Source organism: Anser brachyrhynchus (assembly GCF_964034855.1).
Source record: "Anser brachyrhynchus genome assembly, chromosome: 3".
Lineage (NCBI taxonomy): Eukaryota > Metazoa > Chordata > Aves > Anseriformes > Anatidae > Anser > Anser brachyrhynchus.
The window spans coordinates 105,241,526-105,265,155 of NC_137696.1; the positions used below are offsets into that span (position 1 = coordinate 105,241,526).

The window sequence follows — 23,630 nt, forward strand, 5'->3', positions numbered from 1 at the left end:
CCTGTGATTAAGGTGAGGTTGACTGGGCTGTAGTTCCCTATACCTTCCTTCTCACCCTTCTTGAAGACAGTAATATTTTTGCTCTCTTCCAGTCCTCAGGAACCTTTCACAATTGCAATGACATTTGAAAGATAATGACATGTTATCTAAGATAACAATTGAAGGTGGCCTTAGAACAACATTGGCCAGCTTCCTTGTGGGTGCATCCCATCAGAACCCATGGACTTGTGTCTGTCTGGTGTGTTTACATTTTTCCTAAATAATCCTCCTCCAGCAAGGGAAAGCTTATCCTTTTTCTCCAGTCTCAGGGCCCTGGAATCACTGAAAGCTAATACCAGTAAAGACCAAAGTGAAGAAGAGATTCAGTATCTCATCCTGTTGACTATCATGCCCTCTGTCACCAGCTGCCCTGCCCCATTCAGCAGAAGGCCCACATGTTTCCTAGTCTTCCTTTTGCTGCTGATATACCCGTAGAAGACCTTCTTGTTGCCTTGTATATTCCCCACCAGATTTAGCTCTAGGTGAGCTTTGGCTTTCCTAACCCCATCCCTGCATGCTCCAGCAGCATCCCTAGGTTGTGATCCTTTTTGTCTCGCTTCCTCCTCTCAGTATCCAGAACTCCACCATTTCATGATCACATAGCCGAGGCTGCACGTGGCCTTCACATTCCTAAGTATTTTTTCCACTTGTGTAAGCATGAGGTCCAGAATAACACCTCCCCTCCTCAGCTCTTGTTTCTGAACTGCATAATCCTCAGTGGGCAAAGGCGGCCAGATCTCTGCTGGGAAGTCCCAGAAAAGGACGATGAGGCAAACCTTACAGGCACTGGTCACAGATAGGGAGGCAAGGTGAAGGCATGGTAGATTCCTCCACATTCCTTACTCCCTGCCTCGGGTCTTGTTTCAAGGATCCAGCACAGTGGTGCAAAATATTGCATAATTCATGTTGCCTGTGCATGGTATGAAGCTTTTTCTGAAAGCCACTCTGGCACTCCCAGTAAGGTTGTTCTGGCACTGGCCCCATGCCCCAGGTGCTTGCTTCACAAACTGCCCTGTGTAACAGGAACTTGCAAAGCTGGGTAAGGGTGAGACACAGCACAGCTGTTTTGAAGACCTTTAGGTAAGGGAACAGACAAATCTGACATCCCAGGACCTTTGCAGTGCTTATGTCAGGGACCAATACTAATACACTGAGAGCACATTTGAAATTCTGGAGGCTTTCACTTGTTGGATCAATTCAATCTTTGTTATGGAACTATAAGATGCAAAAAGCTAGTTTCCAGAAATAAACTCATGATGGATGCTGAGATTGTCTGAGGAAGAGGACACAGACTTGCATCTGGTTCTCTGCCCCACGCAGAATGTGTACACCAATTGAAGAAAACTTTCTGAGGACACCATAGAGGCTTTCCAAACTGAGTACTGCAAGAGATGGGCATTGAATAGTCCATTACAGATGACAACCAGTGCTATCTAGGTGTACATCACAGAAGTCACCTCGCTTCCCTCATACTCCAAGACAGAAGTTACCACGTTACACCTGTTAACACTGGTATTTCTACATGAGCTTGAGACTCAGTCCTTCCTCCTTACCATTCTTTTCCAACCTCTTTCAAGCTACTTTTCCCAACTGTCAAACAGTTCTCAACTTTTCTGTCCTCTCTCCGTAACTGAAGACAATTGATTTCCCCATCCAGTGCCATAACATAGAGTGAACATACTTTTGAGTCTTTGCTTAATATCAACTCTCATCAAAAACACCTGCCTATGTGGAAATAAATTTCTGGTTGTGTAGTTTGCCTGACCTAAATTCCTGAACTGCACTCACTGCCAGACCCTTGGTGAAGCAATCCTGCTGTGATGAGGATGTTACAGGGGCAGTAGTTCTCACTGGTTGGCCACGTTTCTCACAGAGGCACTCAGACACAGACCCGCATGCCCTACTGAGTCATTTATGTTTTGGGGATGCCCTCTGTGCCCTGGCTGAAGTCATGCTTGTCTCCTTCTGTGTGCCAGCACAACAAGTGATGTGCTTTCTGCAAAGGGCATGGCACAGGGGCAGTAATGTAAGATGTTCTCCACAGTTCTCAGGCTTTGAATTGTGTGGAGGAAAAAGCTTTTACTCCCTGCTTACATCTTTGGGGCAAGTGTGGTTTTCCTGCTTGGGGACCCAATGAAACATGCATCTGATCTGGGATACCTGGAGGCCTGGCAGTACAGGGTCCCTGTGGGTCCAGTGCAGTCCATGGAGCTCAGCTAAGAGATCAGTACAGGTGTATAACCGTGATCATAATTGTTACATGTTTATCCTTTTCTAAGGTATGAAAGATGATTTAACAGTGCAACTTCTGAATAGCTTTGCACTCCCTATGTTGTTCAAGGCTCTGTCATTTCTTCCAGATTATGCAAAACACTCCAAAATATCATTGATCACATTTGAATGCCTCGTATTTTATTTCTTAATTATCTTACATGCCTCCTATTAGTTAGCCATGACTAGTTTGCACATGTTTGTGGACTGCACTGACTGCACTGTAACACGCACATACCTGAATAATACATGGCATGATTAACGGTGAGCTCTTCCTGAACACCAGCTCTGCTGATGGAGAGATTGAGTGCAGCTATCTGGGTGACCTAAATTGCTTCACGAGCCGTGGCTGCTAAGAGAGAGTGAATAAGTGAAGGCATTATGAAATCATGTTTTCCCTTGTGGTAGCTAAAAATGGCTCCAACGAAATAACATGGACTCCAGGTTTGCTGTGGGGTATGGTGAATTTGTATATTTCCAGTTTCTCACAGGAATGGAGTAAAAAAATCCCTTCTCTGAAGGGCTACTTTACTGAATAACAAGAGGATTGAGCAAGAACTCCATCATCTTGCTGAAGGAAATATTTCCTAGTTGTGTTTGCCCTCTGCCAATGGACATTTTCTCAACTGTTTCATACCAAAAGGTTTGCAGTAACAGTCACCATGTGCTCCAGGTACATGCAGCCACAGCTCGCTCGCTGTGCCATATACCTGCCGGCAGCCCCTGGCCCCCAGCATCAGCAGAAGCAGAGCAGCTGCATTGAAAGAACAGGCCAGAAAGTTCTGAGCATCCTGAATTTTCACTGATAATGTGATGGATCATCATGTTTCAGGTTTTTGGAAGAATTTTCTGCACCCGAAGGATACAAAATGTAGTGACTGTTGTAGTTAGATCAGGATATATCGCCTCTTAGTTAAAAATTCAAAGGAAAACATGATTGCATCTAACATAGTAAGCAAGCACTGTATGGCTTTGCACCTAGGTTTTGTACTATAGTTGTTTTTTCTTGTTTACAGTCAATATACATATGAGGCCTCTAAATGGTTAAGAAAAATACCAAGGAGTAAAGGGATTTTTTAAACATCATTTTGAGATACTGGCAGTGTATTTTGGAATGTCCTAAATTCTCAAAACAAACAAACAAAAAAAACACCAAAATTCTCAGACATTTAGATGCATTTCCTATTATACCAGGGAATTTATTTATTTATTTATTTATTTATTTATTTATTTATTTATTTATTTTGCTGTGATAAGGGCACATCAAATCCCACACCCCTTCAGAAGAGAAAAAAAGAATTTTGATGACACCTTCCAGGGACTGGGGAAGTTGTCAACCAGGTAAATGTGGAGTTAGAACGCTGTATTCCCATTTCACGTTTTCTGCCCTAACAAAAGACTAAGGATTGGCACCTGTTTGTACTACTGAGTGTTCTTAGGATTGTGGTAGCTCAGCTGTAGCAAAATCAGTCATCCTCAGAAGAGCACTGTTAGTTAGGTCTATGGCTTGTGTGACTCTAGAAAAGACCTTTGAACATTTTGTTTCCAGCATCCCAGCTGGTGAGTGTGTAGAATTCATTTGAGTTCATGGGACACCGAGGGGATCCCTACAATGCAAAATCCAATATTAGGCCACCTAGTCATGGTCATTTTTGTCCCTTCCAGAGAGCGGTTTTTGCATTTATTTTTATTTCTCTTGGAAAAAAATCAAATTGTGGTCCTACTTCTCCTTTGGCTGAAGTGATAAAGTGGGGTTAGCAGCCTCTGTGGACACAGACTCCGCTGCTACTTTTTAGATTGTAAATTGACAATTCTTTCAAAATCATTGAAACTAAACATTTCAGTGTTTCTAGCTTTTTGATGTTGTACAAAATATAAAAATCCGTTCATATCCATTCAATATCCATGGTGAAAATTTTCTTTTCCTAAGATGAATATTTTATTTTCTGATATAAAAGTGTTGACTGTCTTGCCAGTGTGATGTATCCCATACAAATAGTTAGCAATCCTGTGATTATTTGTAATTTAAGAAGAACATGAATACTGTGAAGAGTTCATCAGTGTGACCTTTCTCTTTGGCTTGCTGCCTAATTAGGAACATTCCTCTGATCATCTTCCACATCAGCTGGCTTTGGTGCTTCTGTTATGTAAACACGTGGAAGTGGCTATACATATCAAAGTGATTATTAAATCATCAATGTCTGCAATCCCCAGAAATGTTTGTGTCACTGATATTCATTTTAATTGCTAACTAGACAGTGCTAATTAGGGGAAATCCATGATACTGTAATAGGTCTGCCTGCTTTTCTCTTATGGTGGTGAAACTCTCCTAGGAAAGTCACTGAGGAATTCTGAAGATAAATTGCTCCTACTGAGCCATGCGTACAATGGAATGAATAGAGATATTATAAAGTCATGATAAAAGCATCATTTAATGATTTAGAAAGTGATTCATGTTTTAATATTATCTATCGGTCTGTCTCTCTGTCTGTCTATTCTTTCACAATCCCATATTGCTCCGCAACAAAGTGACAGGTATTCCTAGTTCTGGAGAAGGGAATAGAGTCTGCATGTGGCTGTGTTTTGTTTCAGGTTCTTTACAGTATTTTTAGATTGCATGATTTTTTATTGGTTGATAGATCAGAAATTGGATGAGGGATGCATGTTCACAAATGGGTCTGCCAAAAAGAATAAATAAATGAAAGGTAATAAAGGAAAAGGGGAGAAATGTTGATGCATTTCATAATTCTGTTACATGCTTGGATCTCTTCAAAGAACAAATCTTTTCAGAAGGAGACTGGAAATATTTGTCATTGTGAACTGTGCTCTTATTGATTTTTTTTTTTTAAGCTAGGTTCAAATCCATATAACCATTTGGTGACATAGCGTACTTTCCCTCCAGCACTGCTAATACAGAAGCATTGAAAGAATAGTGAAAGCCTGCCCAGAATATTAAATATTGAATGCATCTAAGGCTATAGATTCACATATGGTATTTATGATCAGGAATCCAAACCAAAATTCTCAGGATTTTGAACTACCAGCTACAAGAGAGAGACTGCAAGAAGGAGGAGTCCTATCCTTTATTTCTGCAAAAAAATGAGCCATCGGATGCCTCTGAATTTGGCCTTTCTCAACCACATGTATTACGAATCCCTGCTAACTTTCAAAAATCTTTGTCGCACACTTGTATTGAGGCACTAAAATATGACCCTTCCTTTTTTTTTTTTTTTTATTTTTTTTTTCAGGACTGGAAGAACTTTCACAACAGTTCATGCCTTTTATGAGGGCTATGGTTGAGAAATGAAGTTGCGCAACTACAGATTAAGGTATCTAGCTGTAATTTGAAAGTGTTGGCTTTGTTTTAACTTGGTGCTTGTTCGCTTTACTGTAGCTATCTGTCATTACTTTATATCTCATAGAACACAAACTGCTTTCACTGCAAATATATTTTTATTTCATATTTGTGCAACATCAAGCAGCATGGGTACTTCTGGACATGGGGTTTCAAGGCATGCATGGTGCAGAGAGCAGCAACCTACAGCTTTGGGTGTAATCTGAGTTTTGTTTACATGTTAGCCACAGCACAAAGCCTGGTGCAAAGTAGATGGCTGCCTGGTTAATTCACAAAAGTATTGAAAGCTGTTGCAGTTACACGTCTTGTCCTTCACAGCTTTTAATCTTTGCCAATTTAGTTGATTTCTCTTCCTCAGAAAGTGCATGGGTTTCTAAAGCCAACAAAAGAAAACTACAAAATTAACCAGTTCAAAAGACTTCGGAGAAATAATTAAATTTATAATAAAGAGAGAAGAAAACTTAGGTCTGAAGAGCGGAGGAGAAGAGCTGAAAAGCTCTCAGAAAGCCACTGGTTAATTCTTATTAGACAATAATACAAGGAATTAGACTGATTTTTAATAGCCTATTATTATTACAAGCCTTTATTTCTCTAATAAAATAGACCATTCTTCTGTCTGTACCAATCCTCACATGACATAATGTCACATATGTCAAAATGTTTTTCTCTACTCCTTTGATCAGCAACTCCCTTTTAAAATTATCTCCTCTCAGCTCCTTTGATCACCTTTGACCGACTGCTACAGCAAGGTGCACTACTACATTGAGAAGAGCAGGAGAAATCTCAGAACACAAAACATATTTATATGAAATGCAAGGTAGGCATATCTCCAAAGCAGAAAGTCAAAATAAAAGATATATATGCTAGTGCAAGGAAGAGGCAGAAGCAAGCAAAATTGTCTGGTGTCTCTCTGGTGCTGCAATTCATACATTGCCTTGGGGTTTCAACAAACAGCATGAACCTTGGTGGCTGGAAATCAATAATATAGATTTCATCTGCAAACAGATGCAATCTCTGCCCCTTTATGGGAGGAGCAGTTAATACCTCAGGCAAATACAGTGCATGACTTTCAGGTGCGCCTAGCATTTCCATGGGGAGCATTGCATAATGTTGCTAACAGCTTTATTTTCATAATAAACCCAATGAAATAATCCAAGGGAAAAGACTGCTGGGGGAAGACAAATTCAGGAGCAAAGCATAAAATAACTGATTCATAAACAGTTTATGAAAATCATGTAAGTAAGACTTTAGGAAATGTTAACAGAAGAGTATAATTTGCCAGAGAGGATAACGGGATATATGACACCCCTTGAGCTACCAACAAGTCATGGGCTTTGTTTTAAAGAATTTTATGGATTTTTATTTTCTAGCCACTTTTATTTCAGCCTGATATTGCCTGATATTGCCTCCCTCCCTTCTCTCCCTTCTTCTCAGTGTTGCTTTTTGTTTGTTTCTAACTTTCTTTCTTCCCCTATCTTTCCTTACATTTCTTTTGCGGATACAAATATTTTCCCTTTAGCATCTGCATGTGATTTCCCCATTTTGATGTAGTTTTCATTTCTTTTTGCCTCAGTTTTCCACCTGGAAATAAAGATAGTGTTTCCTAATAGTCTGATGGGATGTTAAAAAGTTCCTGGATGATTTAAGAGTGTTTCATGACAGACATAAAAGCAGGGATAAAGCAATAGTTATGGAGAGGAGTTATACCTGTTAGAAAAAAAAAAGATATCTACAGGTGAAATTGCCTTTACTTCCCTGTCTGATGCAAGCTGTGTCTACCATGTTTTATCATGGCACATGTAAATCACAAGACCTGTCTTTTTTTTTTTCTTTCCTTTTGACTATAGTACAATTGTGAAAACTGCAAACAGTTTAAGACTTTTGTTCCAAAGTGTCTTTCACTTCGTTACACATTAATAGCTGTGGTAGTTGTACATTCACATATTAAGATATTATCCAATTTTAGAGTTAATATGAAAGCTTCCTTTTCAATGCATTACCACTGAAATTAGCAGTATAAAATTTTCCCGGAGACAAATAAATGAATCTTTATATAGCACTCCAATGGCTTATAAGTTATTTCTCTGACTGGAATGTTAACAGATATTAAACTTTATTATTAACAGACTACAGAATGTATATTCATATGTTGAGGTTTTAAGACTAATGGGGTAATGTGCCTACACTCAGTAGTACAGTCTTTTGCATTAATGAGAAAATGAGAGCTCTCTAAAACCCTTGTTACAGCAGTTCTGGTCCTTATCTGTAAAAAAAAAAATTAAAAAATGTTACACATTGGATGCCCCTTCAAAATATTTATTGTTCTTTGAAGTTCACTTGAAAAAGTAATAACAAATTATGTTCAACTTTTCAATGGGATTTGTTTTTGTTGTCGTCATTCTAAACTGTTCTAAATTAATGTATTTCTCTTTGGGGTGGATGTACTCTGGGTGTACTGCTTCCTCCACTATGTACTGTGATGTTTTGTTTTGACCTGCAGTTGTTCCTCCTGGCAAATATATATTGATTGCACAGATTTGTAACTTAGGGGAATCAAAAAATTTGGTGGGAAAATTTATTCAGTACTTTTGTGAAAAACATGAACTCAGTACAACTCACATTTTTTAATGAAATACTTCTGTTGGAAGATTTTTTTATCAGCCTTACCATTTTGATATCTACATTTATGTACACTAATGACTCACACATCCTTCCCCTGATGATTTTCAACACCTTTACTATTGTTTTCACAAATGGCTCTTTCCTCTTTCATTCTGAAAAATACAAAGACGGTTGTAATCAATCCTTGCCTTGACTTTCCTTGCCTTTCCAACAATAGCTTTGTTTTTTGGCTTAAGGCCCAGGTCTTTTTCTGAGATAGTAGCAAACCACTTGATCTTTCAGATTTGTCTCCTGTGTTGTGCTGTATCAAAGGGATATACCAAATGTCACCACGGCTCAGTTAGCACCATCTTAAAATGCAGGTTGAGAGTTTAAAATGACCTTAAGAAAAGAGACTGAAAGCAGCAGTGAAGAAGTTGTACTAGACAGCCACACTCTCTGTAAGTTAATCAATGCACCAAACATTGAGTTTATCTTTAACTAACATGTCTATTCCTAAGGAAGTACACATGCATTTTACACTTCCTCTCCACATCAAAGTACAACTGTTATCCCACATATCCTAAGCCCCATCTAGCTGGGAGGAACCCAACTTCTTTTCCCACATGGGGATGTTCTGCTAATTAATATGCTGTTTCTGCAGTGTTTCTTCTGGGGAACTCTGGATTTGAAATATTTTGGGTTCACCATACTCAGGCTACTTCCAGTCACACGTTGATGGGGATTTTCAGAAACAGTAGCCACTATGACCAAAAAGTTATATATCAATAAATGACTGAAAAAAACAAATCACAACCCCTCCCTAAAAATCCTAGTAGCATTATGGCTTCAGACACTGAATTCATGATGACCTCTTAAGTTATGAATGTCGTTTGAGGGTAGGATTCCTCTCGTCTAACGTTAACTTGCCAAAGGATAGTAGTGTAGTCTAATCTAGTCATCTAGACCCCTGATGCAATCAGCAATGAAATATAGGTAGCTCCAGAAATGATTCATTCCTAATAGTATTCCTAATCTTTAGATAGATGGGATGTGTCACTGACTGTAGAAAGGGCTGGGGTGAGTAGCCTAGGCCAGGGGGTTAAAGACAGGTGAGATGTGTTGTGCTGCTGGATATTGTTTGTGTTAGCCTGCCCCAGTAACAAAGCAACACGCCTTAACTGTAAACTGCCTACAGGCTAGGCTGCATCACTCCTCGATGGGAGCACCTGGACAGTCACGGCAGCTCAAGGACAAGAGCTGGCACGTTGCACTGCTGAGGCCTCGTCATGTGGTTGAACCCTCAGTACCAGCATCTGTTTGTAAAAGTGGCTCTGAGATACTTCCGATAAAGAGAGTTATGACTGCAAGGTTGTGAGTGCTTTTGAAATGTTACACCATTTCAAAGAGTTCAGGCTATTACCAAATACTGTAGCGGCCCTCCTCTTGGCCACAGTAACATGTGGCTCTTTCTAACTGCAGGTACCACCATTAATTAATTACTGAATCACACTGGCAACCTTTGAGCCTGAGAAGCAAAACATCATATAAAGGCAATGTCTAGTCCCTATGACTTCATTAAAATGGTTTCTCATGTCAGCTCTGTTTTACCTCAGAAGCTCATCAAACGCATGCACAATAGCAGACCCATCGTGACTATCTATAAAGAATTCAAATAGTCCAGCTGACCTCTCGCTTTATCCCTGATGCATTTTTCTTGTATCCTCCCACACAACTGAAAATCCCATCACCACAACTACGTCTTATTCTTTCCACAGTCTGCGAGCTTCCTGGTTCACCTCATTCCTTGTGTTTTTAACTGAGAATTCTTATTGAACTGATTTCGTTTTCACCTTCTTGTTCAGCTACGCTGTCTTTTCTCTTACTTCTGATGGATTTGGTGCTACGCTGAACACTTCTCCCTATGGACAACATCCACTTGGTTGAATATTTTGTGTTTCCTGTTTGTCATCTTTTCTCCATTTGATTTCACTCAGAACTGCCCATATTTACTTCCTCCTCTGATGGAATTTGTTTTCTTCGCTTTATGTTTCATACTTTGTCATAATGGCAAAGTTGTAACCCTGATTATTCATCCACCAACAGATTGTCCCCAGCTACGTCTTCGAGTTCAGTCACAACAAAAAGAAGCACAAGAGAAAGCTGCAGGAAATGAACATCATGGGGTTCTTAATAAAGAGGATATTTGTACTGAGCAATGTTTTTGTTTTGCTGTCATGCCCAGGACCTTATCATGTTACATACTATATACACCTACAACAGAACACAGTACTTGCCCATAGCCAGACACACCACGTGCTCTAAGTCCTTTGAAACACTCATGCATCCTCCACTGAACCATGAGCTTGGATGAAGACCAGACTTGAAGCAAAATGTAAAGTGGACAACTGGCATCCTTCTGTTTCTTGTCCAGATTCAGTATCTGAACCGGTTGAAAATGTTTGGATAGTTTTGATCTGGATCATAACTTTGTTTAGAGAACCATGAAAAAGGTTTTCATCAAAAGATTAGAGGTGATTTTTTTCCCCTGATAGATACATAAAATAATGTTGATTAAAATCAGGAGTCCTTGGTCAGCACTTGTTTTGCTGAGAGGCAAGCTGTGTCTTTCCAGCAAGTTCAGAAGATACCTTGCAACTGGGTCCCAAACAGAACTACTTCAGGTTCATTTATGCTTTCAGTCCTACTCTTGCAAAGCCTGCCCAGTTTGCCAGAACTGGACTGATTTTTTTTTCTAATTATTATTTTTATTTTTATTTGGCCACACTGAAGTTCCTAGAAAGTTTAGACTACATTTTACCTTGAAAAGTTTTGTGATTTGCCATTTGCTTTTGCAGTAGGTGCACTCAGAGCTCTTTGCAGACAAATAAAATGTCACACAACAGCTCTGAGAAACTTATTTAAGTGAGCTAAAGACAAGCCAAGGGTGATGTTACAAACAGATGTCAAAGACGAAAAGAGGGAAAATAATGAAGAAAGGATATGCCAAGTTATGCAAGAAGGGCTGTGTACATGAAAATGGATGGCAGACTTGGCCTCTAACATAGTAAGTTGCTGCTTAACTATGCACCTTATTCACTTCTCATCTGTTTGCATGTTTAGTTTCCTGTTCCTTGGGGTAGGGGCAAATAAAGATTGAACAGAAGATTGTAACTGGAAACATTATTCAGAAAAAAAAGACTACAAGAATGAGGATAGATAGAATAGTGCCTTGGGTAACATAATCAACACATGAATGAGAGCAGTGGAAAAGTAAACACAGAAAGGGACCGTCACAGAAGGCACACGATGAGCAATTCAAACTGGTGAGTAACTGTGGAAGTTGCTAAGACTCCTACTCACCAGGGAGAAAAACAGTGATGCAAGAAGAGGTTGGGTTGACAGGAAGGAGTAAGACCAGCATTCCCATTAGTTTGCTCAGTTGTGCCTGTATCTTTGTACGAGGGGTTACATCTTGGCTCTGGTTGGTTCAGCACTGTTTTATGCTGATCATCATCTGATGAATAATAATGTGTTTTTGTGGCTGGCTGACAGTGATTACCACCCTCTGCCTCTTGCTGTAGCCAATGAAAAAGAATATAAAATTGGTACACCCATGGGACTGTTGGCTGGCAAACTGTGAAATACAAACAACCAAAGCTCTTAGATTTTTTTTTAAAACATATTAATCACTGAGGCAATCCAACACCCCTACAAATAAGCAAACTAATTTCACAGGATTTTATATTCTTTGAGGAGTTAAACTGATTTCTGGATATAGATGTATGTGACTTATTTTGATCCAGAAGTTGTTTTGTCTTTGAAACTGTTTTTGTTTGTTTGTTTGCTTGCTTGCTTTTTATTTGTTTATTTATTTATTTTTTTTCCCCTGGTATATCACCATTTCTATTGGCGAGTGTAAATTATCAAAGTTCTCAATGCCTTTTGTCATGAAGACCTCCCTGGACTTAACTGCCTCTTACATCATTACCTGCAGATGAGAAGAGTGGTCATTTCTAATCTCATTTTGCAATGTTACACTTAGGTCAATTGATCTATTACCCTTTACTCCATCAGGATAAATCTAGGGTAAATATAACTAAACCCCTCCAGTATTCAGAGGCATCTCTTTGAGGGTAATGCTAAGCACTATATTTGCTTGTTTGGATGCCATTGACACAGACAGTTCTTTGTCAAAAGCTCTTGCAGATACGGTTACAGTTGTGTGTTCAGAATGCACCAACATCTACAAGACACCTGGAGAGGCTTTTTTCCAGTCTCTAAGTCTTTGCAGAGCTTCTTCCTAACACCTGTTTACTACTGACAGATGAATCAAAAGAGAAGCAGTGAATCAGTAAGCTGTGGACTTTAAGAGGTTACTTACACCAGACACTCCAAGAACAGGAGCTTGCAAATCCTTATTTCTCGAAGAAATCCACTGGACATCACAAAATGTGGTACAAACGCCCTATGTAAAAAAGGACTGTAGAAGGGGTCTTCATTTAATAACAATGTTCTTAAGCTTGGCTGTAGCCCAAGGATACTGGTACTGGTGGATAAAAAGTTCAACGTGAGCTGGCAATTTGCACTTGAAGACCAGAAAAAGAATCCTGGGCTGCATCAAAAAAGCGTGGCCAGCAGGTGGAGGGAGGTGATCCTCCCACTCTGCTCTGCTCTCGTGAGACCCCACTTGGTGCACTGCGTTTGGTTTTGAGTCCCCTGTGCAAGAAAAACATGGACATGTTAAAAGCAGGTCCAGACGATGGCCACAAAGATGATCAGAGGGCTGGAGCACCTCTCCTATGAAGACAAGCTGAGAGTTGGGGTTATTTAGCTTAGCAAAAAAAAGCTTCAAGGATACCTTATAGCAGCCTTCCAGTACTTAGAGGGGACCTACAGGAAAGATGAGACTGTACATGAGACTACAGGAGAGACTCTTTATCAGACTGTAGTGATAGGACAAAGAGTAATGGTTTTAAACTAAAAGAAAGTAGATTTAGATTAGATATAAGGAAGAAATTCTTTACTGTAATGGTGATGAGGCATGGGAACAGGATGCCCAGAGAAGCTGTGGATGCCCCATCCCTGGAGATGTTCAAGGCCAGGCAGGATGGGGCTTTGAGCAACCTGGTCTAGTAGGAGGTTTTCCTGCCCATGGCAGAGAGGTTGGAACTGGGTGATCCTTAAGGTCTCTTTCAACCCAAATCATGCTGTGATTTCTGTGATATTCACGGGCTATGATGACTCCTTCCTTCCAAAGGCAGCAATACTGGCAAAGGCTTGCTAAGGGAGGTTAACCCACATAGAAAGGGGTAGGCACAAATTGTCTCCCTTTTCTAGACTTGCTTTTTATCCTGTACTGACAAAGGTCAGACAGGGTTTATGCTGTGAAGGCTCTATGTCAATGATGCACGCCCCCCCCCCCCTTTTTTTTTTTTTTTTTTGTGGAAGAGCTTAATCTACACAGTGAGCATCAGTTAGCTCTACCTCCAGTTGCATTCAAACTCTTGTCAATGAAACACTTCCACCTGAGCAGGTTAGGCCATGCCAAAATGATAATTACACAGCTGGAATATACTGGTCTCTGGTAAAAGCTCACTGTATGCAATCATTATTTCTGCTGCTTTCTTCACAGAATGCATGCACAGGGAATTAACATCACATACATTGAATTCTTCCTATGGAATGCAGTCAAAGGAAAACCTGTTAAGGTTCTGGAGATATGTTTTTTTTCTAAGCAGAACTTCAGACTCACTACTTGGGCACTGGCCATGCTTGCTTGGGATGGATGTGGTATTGCCTGCAGCACACGATAGTTTTTGACAGTGAGGAAAATCAAATATATTATCAAAGTCTGGAAAAAAATACTGCCCTTCAGAAACAAACGGTGCATCTTTTAGCCATATTCTAGAATGAAAATATTAAATTACTGTGAAACAACCCTGGCCTCATGTATTTCAAATTTACCAAGAACCCTTGGTTCTCAGCCAGGGATCTTGGTATAGCACACCTGTAACCTCACTCAGAGAAAGTAATTGGGTAGTGGGATACTAGCTTTAAAATAATGGTACACTAATGGAAAAAGAAAAATAAAAAGATACTTTTTCAAGAAAAAACAAACAAACAAACAAAAACCAAAACACTCTCAGTGTGTTATTTTTATTTGTATGCACTCAATAGTACACAATATATTTATATGGCTATAAATACAGAAACGTAGGAACTTGCATACCAAATCTGACCAGTACTCTATTTCACAAGATTCAAAAGATGTAAGAAACTTCATATGAGGCAATGACAGGTCAGCCTCCATCCAGGGAAGCTTCTGCTTAATGCCCATCGTTGTAATGTTTCTCCAAATTCACAAAACACGAGGGCTATCTCCCTTTGAAAAGTAATACATGTATAATAGAACAATCTGTATTTGATACATATAGATCTCTGTACAGTAATATTTACAATATATTGCAAGGATTACAGTCTCTACTGGATGTCTTTATTGCAAATATTAACGTTTAGGCCATAAAAATCAGACTTTGTACCTTTCACGTTATGCTACAGCTGCGGATATTGTCCCATCACATGGTTGGAGCACATTGAAACACTTGGGTGTAAATAGCAGTTAGCACTGCACACTTGCACTCCATTTGACAAAATCATTCAATTTATGATTTGTCTTTGCCCTCAGCCCCAGTTTTAGGTTTCCCAAAAGAACAGAAACCCATTTCCAAACTTCTGATTTACCTCAATGGCCTGCTTTACCTCACTTTATCACTAAAGTTGAAAAAAACAGCCCTTCCAAATCTTGTCTTTTATAGCAAAGTAGTAAAAACATCTTGAAGACTTCTTTTGGGAAAAGACAGGTAGTGGCTAACAGTAGCATTTTTTTCTCATTTTGATGGATATGAGTGAAACACCCAACAGATGGAAGAAAAAGCCATCCCATGTAACAGTAACAGGAGCTGAATGAAGTACCAATCTTTGGTATAAGCACCAAATCATCCATTCAGAAGAGGTACGGAGAAAGAATGATTGTCATCTGCTGCCTTTCTTGGCATACTGGGAAAAGTAGGTTATTAGCTTATCCAGAAGATATTTTTAAATAAAGGGAATCCATAGCTTACCAGGGTAAGATCTTAGTTAGGTCCACATCTTCTCGGGAATAAATGATATCTCAGAGGGCTCAGGGTTCCTATCAAAGCTTGAACAAAGCAAGGGAAATTTTGCCACATATAAATGTGGAAAGTCATCACGACCACATTAAACTGTCCACAAAGATAAAAATAAGGAATTAAAAAAATATTCAGAATGGGGCGAGTTCTGGTTTCACTAATCTGTGCCAGGAAACATTCATTGATTTTGACAAAAGCTGATGTTCAGTACCTTCAAACCAATTGAACATTTCTACCGTTGAAAGCACACTACCAATGCATCTTCTATTTTTTTTCCTAGCATTATAATCTTAACTTCAAAGTTGAGAGCCGCTCATCTGAAAAAGTGAAAACAAACAGAAGTTTGAAAATGAAACTAAAAATCTTCCTTGGATACCAAATAAAATAATTCCCTTGTGTTGTGGTGGGGCACCAATTTGTAATGCAAAAGATTTTTCCTGGGCTCTGAACCATCTACAGTCAATTCATATTTTCAAAGGCAAGCAGGTATCAATCTCTGACAAAAGCACCTGAACACTTTGCAAAGTGAGCATGAAAAGAACAGATACAGCAGGTTATGTTCAGGACTAATAAACCTAGTCTGTGTCCCTTTAAAAATTGCACTTTCAGTGCATAAATCATATTAGCAGCATCTTGGGTTGTAGTTCTCTGAGAATCATCCTTAAATAATAATGTAACAGAAGCACACAGAAATCTCATTATTTAACAAGGATATCCCTGTGCGCTAGCTTCTTTCTAAATTTGCAGAAGCTCACTCATGCAAACTATTTGGTTTCCTCCTAAGTTTAAAAAAGGTTCAAAAATTACTGTATTGGTAAGCGTTATCTGCCTATCTAGACAACTTCAGACACGCAGTCCTTAGTATATGACACTAGAAAAAGAATACAAATGCCTTGCATTCTCAAACTGTTGCTGTAATTGAGAACTAACTATCCAGTGACTGACAAGCACATTTAAAACATATGTAAATGCAACCCAGCCATCTTGTTGTGAATTTAACTGCTGTCAGCTGCAGCACTTGATGAGCGCTTCAGGGGTGACTCTGTCAGCGTGCCGAATTTGTGTAAGTTCAAATGGGAAACTGGGCCTCCCACGTCGGATGTTTTCTAGGAGTACTGCTGCTCACTCTTGCCCTTTCCTCTCCTACAGGTTTATTTACCGAGAGCAACAAACACTTTAAAAATGCAGCTCAAGTGCTCATTTGGGCTCTGCTTCCACCCAGCTGTGCTGGCAGCCGTTTTGGGCCAGAAGAGGCACCTCGAGAGCTGCCGGTGTGCCAGCAGAGAGGAATGCAGAGAATGACAGCTCCTTTTTCTGGACTCCTCACAGCTCAGGTCTAAGGGCCAGGTGAAGTCTGGCGCTGCAAGCAGGACACCATGCCTGTGGCAACACATGTCTAACCTCTGCAGTACGCCCCATCGGAGTCCTTGCTGTGCAGCTGTCAGATAGGCCTTGGTGTGACTGAAAGGGCAATGGGCCTACATTGGTTTCTATTTTACTTTGTGGTTTGTAATATCCACAAAGAAATGCTTTGGTCTCAAACATTCTCTATTAAGTAACGACAGATTGCATTAAGTATCTGGGACATAGCCAGCAAGGTCCATGAGTTATTGCAGAAGGCACCATTCCCTACACTGATGATCCAAAGTACTTTTTATCAGATTTTGAAACACGTTTCTCTTGGCCAGTTCAAATGAAGCATTTTAATGGTGATATTGAGTGAGGTGCTGTCTACACTGGATCTTTTCCCATCAGAACATCCAACTAGCATGGTTGTGCCTGTGCCGTAGCACATCCTCTTGCGAGATGTCACAGTGCAAGGATGCTGGCCTGCACATCCTGAGTACAGCTCTACTCCAGACCCACACTAGGGAAGTGTGGCCTTGCATAGCCTAGGATAGTTTCCTACTGTGGTTCTGTAAGCCCACTCATGGTGCATAAAACAAAAGGTATTGAGCCACCAGCCACCAAGCACTGGAACGAAACCCTCTCTGGTAGAGTCAGAAATAGGTTGCAAGCACAGTGGAGGAGCCCATGTAAATGTGAATTGTACAATTCTGCAGCATGGCAAAAACAATGTCAAACCCTCTCTAATTTTTGACTACCTGTTTCTTAGAACTGCACTTCTGAAAAAAACTCAGGCAGTATTTTAGAAGCTATTCCTCCCCGTTTGCTGAGGAGGCTGTGCGACTGAGCAAGCTAGATGGACAAAAGGTACTCCAGTGTGCAATGAACAGCCTTAAAGAGAGGCTTGGCAGGGATTTAGCTTACAGCATGTTTGCCAAGCACAACCAGATAAAGCTGCCACAGTCCTCACCAGCCAGGCAAACAATGTCTCCTGATGTCAGGATGAGCCCTGGTCAAACAGCCCCGGTGGGACAGGGCCTCTGAGCGGCTGGGTGGAGCCAGCCGGCCTGCAGGGCGAGGTCTGACCTGGGGCTCACTGCCACTTCATCCCCACTTTCTCCTCCCATCCCTGGTGGCAAACTCTTTGCTGGGGAGAGACGGGTGCACGACACGGACCTTCTGCCACATCCTGGAGCGACATCCTGGGGCGGCGACTTGATGCTGGATATTTCTGCCAACAGCATGCTCTGCTTTGCCAGGAGCTTTCATTTCCTGCTTCCTCGCCGTGGCACAGTTCACGATTTCAGCTCGTTGTCATGCTCTCGGACACCCTTTGTGCTTGTGACAAGAGTGAGGCTGCCAGGGGATGGGGGTGAGGGAAGGAGGCAAGAAGAAAATGCTATACTTGGACCAAATAGCCATGAGCCAGATGAGGGAAGAGTTTCTTCCTGTGTCTGGTTTTGTTCAACTTCCAAGTCAAGGATTCTGATGAAAGAGAAAAAAAAAAAAAGTGCAATTTATTATTTATCATATCAAACAGCATTAGGTGATACTCCAAGGCTTTTGTCCAGCTGCTTACAGTTATTGCCAACATAGTAAATTCCCCTCCCATGAGATCTCCACTTGAATAATGAACATTCATGTAAGAATGATGCTGAAACACAAGGCTGAATAATCCTGATTCAAGCCAAGAAGGAGGATGTCCTGTGAACCCCTTTCTTGGAGTCAAGCAGGGCTGACAGCGAGAGGAGCCAGCAGAAGTGAACTGCAGAGGTGAATTCAGGCAACTGTGAAACAATTCAGGCATACTGTGAAACAGCAATGCCCATCTCACTGAGGAAATTTGTATTTTGAAGCCCACAGCCCACGTTCAGACTCTGCACTCATCACTCTGATGAGACGTGTCAGGGAACCTGACTTCAGGTAGTTGTTTTACTTACGCAGTGTCCCACCAGGCTCCAGAGAGCTCATGAAAAATTAAATGGAGAACATAAAATATGAATGAGGTGCTCACCGGCCCATACAAGCTATGCGGTTCTCAAGAGGTGTTTTACATGTAATAAAAGCTAGATTTTAGGAAAACAAGCTTTTGCTTCTTTCTCCAAAGAAGCTGTAACACTTTTCAAGCCTCTGTGTAAAATGAGGTGCCTTCAAGAATGTGTCTCAGAGCCACAAAGCCAAATATGTGGATATTGTAAAAAATGTATGTATCTAACTTGATGCTGCATTGTCAGAGAAAATGTAGAACTGAATGAAAAGACGAACATTTGAGTATACATTAATGTAAACACCATAACTAGAGGACTCAACCTGAGATCATAGGAAGATAGCTTAAATTTTGCCTGGTAACTATAATATTTAACATATGGTAAAACTTGGTGACTCCTGTCCCTTATTCTAGGTGTTGTGCCCTGATATTTTTAGCTGACCTCTCTGAACTTTTTCTGGTTCTGTAGCCTAACTGGTATTTTCTTTTTCAGAAAGTGTCCAGAAATTAACCTGGAAACAATCATAGCCCTACTACTGAGGTGTATCAGCTGAGAGTCAGCTCTAGTATTATGTTTAAAATTAGGTTTATAATATGAACCTTGTGAATTAATGTTTCCTAGACTGCCAGAATTTTGGTGCCAAAGAAAATTGCTGCCAGTATAAAGCATTCCCTTGTGCTCTACTCTGATTTCACTTTAAATGGGAGACTGCACCATTGCTAGGGGTACAGAACAGCTAAAGGAAAATCTGTCCTAGAACATGTGGTTTCTAGAAATTAAAATTACTGCAGAATGATCATATTTGTCCCTTGAACTTCATGGAGGTCTTTTTACCACACTGTTAGGCTAGCACTCTTTCTGAATGGTTATTTTGTCTTAGGTGTTAAAAAAAATAAATAAATAGACATCGACCAAGCCTTTGTGAAGTTGCACCAGCTCAGCCCCTGGATAACAACTTTCCCCTTCCTGCCCTGGCTTTTGCCCTGGTGAAGCACCCTCTTGTCCTCAGCCTCTGAAGACTGCATGCTCCTTGAGGTGGTCACCAACATCTCCTGGACATCCTCAGCACCATGCAAATGGATGGGGAAAGGCCCAACTGCTCCCTCCTGAGAAGGCTCTGGCGTCCTGTGGTGACGACTGCTGTTCTGGCCCTGGTGCCTACTGCTGGCAAGGCCATGCAGGAGCAGACAGGTTTTTATTTTGCTTCCCTTCATGGAAATTTGGTTGGTTTTGTTACGTGGCTCCTGCTTGCAGTGGAGGAGAGCGAGCTGTGCCATCCGTCCTCAGTGTTTTGTGAGGCCAGCAGTGGCAGCAAGCATCACAACTGGCCACCTGCACCGTTTTGTTTTGTGTGTCTCCCTTGCCTTTTATCACAGAGGTATGAGCAAGGAGGAATGATCAGAAGAGCCCTTTCTTCTCTCTGACGTAATTTGGGAAAAGATCTGTCACATAACAACGCTTCTTTAAGTTGTCAGGCAGACACCTGACAACTGCTCTTATCTAAAGCAGCTTGAAATGGTGGTGCAAAAATGTCTCTCTCTCCTTCCTTGCTCTACTTGCAGGACTAAAATATCCTTTCAAGAAAAATACAAATTTTAAAAATTATCCACTTTTCACAGAATTAAAACTATTTTAAGTAAATACATGGATTTCTGCATTTCATAGATTACAGGAATCTGGAGTGACAGCCCCACACCCACATAAGAAAGAGGCTCGAGCATGTCATTGCTCCCCGTTCATAAGGCCCACACTCACCCTCAACAGCTGTACCTGCACTAAGCGATGCTCTTCTCATGCACCAATTACAAACTGTCAGAAAACATACATGTAATCCTTCACATCGAGAACTGTTCATGCAGTTTTTAAAGACCATACTGTGGTACTTGTCCTAAGGGCTTCACGTATTGGAAGGAGAAAAAACTGTCTACTAGACCATCAGTACCAAAGGCCCCAGGAACACAGCTCTTTGAGATCAGATGCAAAATAAACACAGCTTTGACTAAAACCAGGATATCAGATTTCGCTAGGGCTAAATTTGTTCTACTTCTGCGTGTGAAGTAATTGTTTCCCAAACCCCGACGCCACACATTTGTATAACTTATCTTTAGTTTAACACAGCCAAGTACCCCTCTATACAAAAGAAACCACACAACTCATTTCTAGCCACCGGTACCAAGCCGCACGGCAAAGCCCACTTCAGAAGAGCCACATCCACTACAATCAAACAGGACAGATAACATATGCTAGGGGATCACCTGGAGCAAACTTATATGGTCCGCACAGCAAGAAGACTGATAGCAGTAGTACTGGCTCTGCTTTGCTTGCCTGATACTTGGGGGTGCCTATATATAAGCAAAAGAAGGGAACAAGGAGAGAGTGAGGGAAAGTAAGGAGGGGAAGCTGTAGCACTACGGTATAAATAAAGTGTACTCCTAATTGTTAATAGTTTCAGTTCAGTCTGTTATATAAGCTGCTGTAATTAAGGGTTGAATACTTTTCTAAGTTTTTTTTTTCAGCACTTAATATAACAGAAATGCAGAAAACAAACTATTTACAAAGTAGAAGTCTGCAAAAGACAGACAGCCCTCATAGACACCGACACTTTGATTTCTCATAGGGGGTCTGATCTCAGTCTGGCGAGCTGTACTCATTTGTTTGTTTGCATTTTGTTCTTTGCAATGCCCCAGATTTCTGCTTTGAAAAAATGCTGTACTGTGACAAGTAGTCTACAAAATACAGGTTCCCACCACCGTTCATAAAAAGACTAAAATAAATTATGAAAAGTCTAGTGCTCGCTAAAGAGGAAAGATAAATGTATAAATCAACAGGGCGAGGCTTTGCACACACCTTGAGTTTGCCAGGCTGCAATGCACGCTGAAAGAAGCCTTCATGCCAACTCCTGGATCGCCTTGTTAGTCTCCTTGGCTTTCTTACACGTGTACAGCCACTTGATTATCCGAGCGTTGCGCTCGATCACCGAGGTGCTGCTCGGGACCTGCTCGGTAAGTTCGTCCTCCAGCAGCCCCTCGTCCCCGCTGTGCCTTGTGAAGTCGCTCTCGGATGTTGCCACGCTGATGCTGCGAATCTTGAAGGAGACATTGTCAGACACCACCGAGAAGTTCTCTCTCCCCAGATCCTCAATGACCTCCTGCTCCAGGCCACAGTACTTAAAAAACGTATCAAACTCAGCGAAAGACTTGGAGTAGCGAGAGCTGATGTCTGACTGGGAGCGATGGAGACCTCTCCTCTTCACCTCCTTGACCTCTTCAGCAGCTACAGTCAACGTTGAGGGTCTCTCAAGCTCTGTTGTACACAGCCCCGGGGTTTTGGTGCTCGCAGCAGCAGTCTGCTCAGCCCCATGGCTGCTTGGCTTGTGGTCACTGTGCTTTGCCACGGGCGGCTCTTTGCTCTCTGTGCTTGCAGCGTCCTCCATAATGACTCTGGGCATCTCGGGGGAGGCCAGCTGCTTCTCCTTTCCAGGCCCTTGGAAGAACCTCCTCACCAAACTCCCTCGTGAGCCGTCCTGGCTCTGGCCTCTCCCCAGCTCACATTTCTGCCGGTAGATCACCAGCGAGTCTGGCCGCATCTGCCTCCTGGGGGTGCTGCGCCTGGCTATGGGGGGGCCGTGCTGCAGGGGGGCACGGCACGAGCACGTCACCTTCGCCCGCTCCGGCGGCTTCGCGCCCTTCCCTCTCCCCGAGTCCCTGTTGGTCTTCTTGCTCTCCACCGAGCACGCCTCGCTGCCGCTCTCCGAGGCCGAGCTGAGCACCGTGACGGGTTCCTGCTTCGTGCCGATCACCTGCTGGCTTTTCACGTACTTGGCCTTGTCGGCCGCCAGCCTCTCCACCGCACTTCTCCTGCTGGGGGTGCCGGCCCCCATCTGCCTGCGCAGGTACTCGGGCCCCTTGCTGAGGAGCCGCACGGTGAGCGACGAGTGCAGGTCGGGGATGGCGTGCATCTTCACGGCCCGGCTGAGCGGCTCGGCGGGCATAGCAGCTGCGAGGCTCCCCGCCTCCCGTCCTGCGTGGGCGAGGCACCAAAGAAGAAATAAAATACAAAACCACCACCACCGCCAATAAAACAAAATAAAATGAAAAGTATAAAAAATATAACAATAATCCCCCCCCAAACCCACCCTGAGGCTCCGCACCCTCCGTGGGCTCCCCCCGGCCGCCGCCGCGGGCTCTCGCTGCGCCTCCCCACGCAGCCTCCTCCGCGCCCCCACCCGCGGCCGTGCCCGGCCCCCCCCGGCCCCCGCAGCCAATCCCGGCCCCGCCGCGCCGGGGAGCGGCGCTCGGCACGGCCCCGGCGGCGGCCCCGGGGCAGGGCCCCGACGGGGGCAGTGGGGGGACCCCACGAGGCTGGGGCCGGTGTGCGCGGTGCCGTCGGGGGGCTGTCGGCGATAAGGCGACGCGGCGACACGGCGGCGAGAGGCTCCGGCGCTGCTTTGCCCTTCAGAAGTACAGGGCAGGGTTCCCCCCCCCCCGCCCGCCCCGTGCCGGCGGCTCCCAGCGGGCAGGGCAGCTGCTTGCTGTGATTTAAATATGCGAAAGTGGAGGCCGTCACCTGGGGCGGGCTGGGAGCGCGGCTCGTCCGCGTGGAGCCCGGTGGGAGATGGGTCTGCCCTGTGGTCGCTCGTAACCGAGTCGGAGAGAGCTTTCAGAGAGAGCTTCTTTATTCCTTTTCGTTTTCTTTTTCCTTTCTTTTTTTTTTTTCCGTTTGTTTTTTAAATTTCTTCTTGGAAAGAGTCGTCAGGCATTGGAACAAGTTACCCAGGGAAGTGGTGGAGTCACCGTCCCTGGGGGTGTTCGAGGAAAGGTTGGACCTGGTGCTTAGGGACATGGCTTAGTGGGTGAT

At 42.5% G+C, this 23,630-nt stretch overlaps 1 protein-coding gene across 3 annotated transcripts; it reads right to left on the reverse strand.

Annotated features, from left to right (window-relative positions):
• Positions 1-14,407: 14,407 nt before the first annotated feature.
• FAM110C (family with sequence similarity 110 member C) lies at positions 14,408-23,282 on the reverse strand. Of its 3 annotated transcripts, XR_013948980.1 has the most exons (4): positions 22,909-23,280; positions 21,621-22,793; positions 17,962-18,270; positions 14,408-15,755 (listed from the first exon to the last, which is right to left on the reverse strand). XR_013948980.1 is itself a non-coding variant. In XM_080586508.1 (3 exons), exon 2 carries the CDS (start codon positions 22,762-22,764, stop codon positions 21,661-21,663), a length of 1,104 nt encoding a protein of 367 aa, XP_080442634.1. In that variant the 5' UTR covers positions 22,765-22,793; positions 22,924-23,282; the 3' UTR covers positions 14,408-18,270; positions 21,621-21,660. The 3 variants fall into 3 exon arrangements, 2 of the variants coding, with proteins under 2 accessions (XP_080442634.1, XP_080442633.1); XM_080586508.1 differs by having other exon boundaries at positions 14,408-18,270; positions 22,924-23,282; XM_080586507.1 differs by having other exon boundaries at positions 14,408-18,270.
• Between the last annotated feature and the right edge of the window lie 348 nt (positions 23,283-23,630).